The following is a 4500-nucleotide window of genomic DNA, read 5'->3' as shown; positions in this document are numbered from 1 at the left end:
AATTAATTCAGAAACACAGGGGCGTAGTCAGGATTTTTTGTTTAATTAATGCATATAGTAATTTATCGAATAAATGAAAATAGGTTAAAAATTAACTGACTGAACACAGAGACGAAGTAGGATTACTTTTTTATAAGTAGGTATATTTTATAAATTTCAAAATATGAGAACCTATCCCAACTCTTAAAGAGCGCTTATCACTACTATTTCTTTATTAAGATCGTCAAATATATTTCGATTTCTTTAAATATTAAAAATTAATCTAAGGATCACTCCTCAACTGCACTCCTAAATACTACTTATAGTACTTTATGTGAAAATAGTTTTCAAAGTAATTCACTTAATACAGAGGCAAAATTTCTTCAATATATATATTAATAATATTTTATTATTTTTTTTAGTAAACTGTCAAGAATGAAAGTATAATCCTTAAAAATATCCAGACAAGCGCTAAAAATAAATCTGAGATTCACTTCTCAACCGCACTAAACGCCCCACACTGCAGTACTTTAAGTGAAAATAGTGTTTAAATTAATTCACTAAACACAGGGGCGTAGTCAGGATTACGGCCGTCTCGGGGGATGAAAAAGTGGCCGAATTCTATCAACTACTCGGGGATTTGATTAAATCCCTCTCACCCTTTGCGTGTTGACAGTAATTGATTGAAATGCGCGACTCTGCAGCGCAATTGACTTGTGTGTAAAAATTCAATCTTTGTTTTATCGATCAGTATATTAAACTCGGGCTAGCAACCTGTCACTATTAGAATCTCAATTCCATAATTACTCTGTATATGAAGGCACTGTCTACTCCGCAAGGGATATAGACGTAGTTATATGTACCTACTAATGTAAATCTAAGGAATGCCTCATTTCATCCAGCTGAAAGTGGACTTCAACTTTTATCGAGATTGTAGGCTCTGTCTACCACGTAAAGGATAAGACGGGGTAGACATAGCCAATAGTCTCCCACGTTTAGTTGTTTGGATGAATCATACAATTGAGATTCATGTTGAGTCAGGTTGCTAGCACGTCGGCTAAAAGAATTCCAGGTTTATAAGCCTATCCCTTAGTCACCTTTTACGACATTGATGGGAACGAGATAGTCGTCCTATTATTTTTTTTAAATAATTTAATTAAATAAATATTTTTTAAACATTAAAAAAAATCTTTTATTACTCTGATAAATTTTGTAATTTTATTAAGTTTAGGCAATTAGGCATATTCGATAGCATGTATTTTTTTTTAGTTTTAATTAATTTTTGTATGTAACTATATATTTTTAGTTATACTTAATTATGTTTACTTATTTAAATATTCAATTTCCTTTTTTTGCATGTTACTTTTGGCGTTTTGGCTTGTCATTTGTGCAGTCTTTCTTTTCTCAGTCATTTTATAAATTATTACGAAATAGGTATTGCAATTATTTCTTGAAGCCAATTAGAAATAAGACTTTGTATGAGGATGTATATAAATTACCACGAATGAGTGTTTTAACTATAATTTTACCAAAATGTTTCAACTGATTTCTAATAGTGCGTTGAAGTCTTTTGCATGGCGAGTTCGTTTAAGTTTTTAATTGTTTAAATGCCATTGTTTTTTCTAAATATAATTTTAATTTTAAATTATAACTTGAATTCCCTCGTGTATTCTAGTTTTAATATTAAATCAATTTTTTTTAAAATAATGATATGGTTTAACCAAATTGTTATTGTTACACTTGTGTCAACATTATGGTTTATACTGAGATATTGTATGTTTAACATAAGTGACAGAATAAAATATTGTTACAAAAAGTCGTGTGTTCTTTTTTTATCTCCAATAATCATGAAACATTTTAGTTGCAAATATTTACATTCCTTTTTTGTAACTTAAAACTTACATTTTGATTGATTGAGTAAGGTTTTACTGTTCAGCAACGTAAGATCCTTAAAAATCTTCGGTCTGAAAGTTTTTAAGGACAATGTGGGAACTAAGCACTTGGGGAAGCATGTCGGATGGGAGAACAAAAAAAAAAGAGAGGTGCAATGTAACGCGTTGTTTATTGATATTCTCATCTCTTTCTCAATATACTCTTGTGTCCATTCACTATATAACACTCACTGTACATTTTTTAGTCTTTTAGAACTTATAACTTTCAATCCATATAACAAATATTTTGTACAAGGCGCGGCGCGCGAGAGTGCGTCGTGGCACGAACTTATTACTATTTTAAAGACTAATGCCGTCACAGACTCAGCTGGAATATGAGTATATAGGTAGATAGATATTAGTTTTATGGCAGGCAATCAACATTTATTTTGTATACATTTCCGACACACGCAGCTGTAATATATATTTCTAAGCATCACGAGACCTTACAAATAAAATAAGGGCAAAATATATAATATCATCTCCGTGTGGTAGCTTGCCATAAATTATGATAAATGACTATAAATGATAATGATAAATTACTTCATATAACAGATAGGTCTGTGACGAGCTTAACTTTAACTCTAATTTTTAACATTATATTTACAAAGTTGTCCTTTTTTTGGTATTGAAATTACCTCTCTCACTCTAGTCTTCTTTCGCTTAACTTCATTCAGAAACGACTCATCCGTCCTCTAGACACAGTAAAAATATTTAACATAAGCCTTGAAAAAATACAGTAATAATAATATAGTACAAGTGTCAATAACAACATTTAATTGAACATTCGGCCGCCGGCGCACCGGCGGGCTTTATTAAAATGCTAAGTTAACATTCCGCGCAACACTAACAGCGTTCGGTCACTAAACAAACAAAACGGACATACCCAAATGCGCATACTGTCGGTTACGATCACTGTCCTTTATGCGACAACCAAACTTCAACAATGTCACTGGTGGTACAAACGGGAGTCCTTGCGGCGACACGACGTGCTCAGAGCGGCGGAATGTCGATGTCGCACGCGAATGGCGACTCTCAGATGAGCGGCATGGCGCGCTCGCCGGCGGCGGCGTACCGCTGCTCGTCCGGGACGTGGTACATGTTGATGATGTGGCTCAGTTCCTGTTGTCCGTATTCACGTTTCATGGACAGCTGCTCGTGCGGGTGAGAGTGCGGCACGAACTCGCGTTTCATCTGTTGTTCGTGGGCCACGAACTCGCGCTTCATGCCAGGCGGGCCCGGCGACACCGGCTCCGACTTGGCGGACGAGCCGCTCGGCGAGTGCGAGGCGCACGACGGCGGCAGCGCGTAGTTGCCCGGCGAGCCCGGCCCGAGGCCGTAAGCTGACGGAGAAGGTGGCTGCTGCGGCAGATATGGTGATCCCTGCCCGCCATAGTATCCGCCGCCGTAACTTCCTTGCTGCATTTGTGAGACGTCGTAGCGCGGATATCCGTAAGCCTGCTGTTGGTAAGCACTCGGATCGTGCATCATATATCCATTTGGCATGTATCCGTTTGTTGTCATCTGATAGACGTCTCGCGGCTGCTGGGCCACGGGCGCGTTCGCACGCTGCGGCTCGCCGCCACCTAGTAGTGCTCCGCCACCGAGCGGATATTTGTCCTGTTTCTTAGCAAGGGTCTTCGTCTTCCTTCGTGGTCTGTATTTGTAATCTGGATGTTCTTTCATATGAACAGCTCGTAGTCTCTTCGCTTCATCGATAAACGGCCTTTTTTCTGATTCAGAGAGGTCCTTCCACTGTGCACCGAGACGTTTCGAAATTTCCGAATTGTGCATTTTAGGGTTATCCGATGCCATCTTCCTGCGCTGCCCTCGCGACCACACCATGAAAGCATTCATAGGCCGCTTGACACGGTCTGCGTTTGAGTTTTTGCTGGTAGTATTGTTGTTGTTGTTCGGTGGCTGATGATGTTGATTTGTCGGCTGCTGGTGATGCTGAGGAATCTGTTGGTGGTGTTGATGTTGCATCTGTTGATGTTGGCTAAGCGGCGGCTGCTGCGGCAGGGCCATCATGCCGCCGAGCGCGCCCAGCGAGCCGTAGCCGTGCTGGAGCGCGTGGTGCGGCGGCACCGTGGCGTGCAGGCTGCCGCCCTTGAGGTCCGACTCCAACGTCAACATGTCCTCTTCCTGCTGAGCGTACAGTTTGACTAACTTTATTCACTGTACACAATAAAGACGAACGACCGACCCGACCGACGGTCACATGAATTCGCGACGCGCAAGACAAGTTTCGCAGAGTACCTCACAGCGCTGGAGCTCAATGCGATCTGAGTGGGCTCACTCCTCGAGAGTCGGGGCACAAGGTGCACCCCGCTCGCCTCCCCCCCGGGTCCGCCCGTGTCGGCTCGGCCAATGGGCGTCGAGAACGGAGCCCCGCCCCGCCCGCGCCTGTCCCCCCCGCCACGGCCTGCATTTTTAATCGCGTGGCCTGCGAAGCGAGCGCACGCCTCGCGCCGCCTCATGCAAATCTATGTTGTTTGCCGACGGCAGCGCGGGCACCTCGGTCTTAGTTTATGTTACAAACACGCCACACGATACCTGTTTATATACATTTGTTTATTATTCACTATTA

General features: G+C 41.3%; 1 protein-coding gene across 1 annotated transcript; it reads right to left on the bottom strand.

Moving 5' to 3' along the window:
* Nucleotides 1–2047: 2047 nt before the first annotated feature.
* Nucleotides 2048–4175, bottom strand: LOC106143172 (transcription factor Sox-2). The gene has a single exon (XM_013345190.2). The coding sequence runs from the start codon at nt 4044–4046 to the stop codon at nt 2946–2948; it is 1101 nt and encodes a 366-aa protein (XP_013200644.1). The 5' UTR covers nt 4047–4175; the 3' UTR covers nt 2048–2945.
* Between the last annotated feature and the right edge of the window lie 325 nt (nt 4176–4500).

This window comes from Amyelois transitella, chromosome 2 (genome assembly GCF_032362555.1).
Source record: "Amyelois transitella isolate CPQ chromosome 2, ilAmyTran1.1, whole genome shotgun sequence".
Lineage (NCBI taxonomy): Eukaryota > Metazoa > Arthropoda > Insecta > Lepidoptera > Pyralidae > Amyelois > Amyelois transitella.
This window is presented reverse-complemented; position numbering and strand designations above follow the sequence as displayed.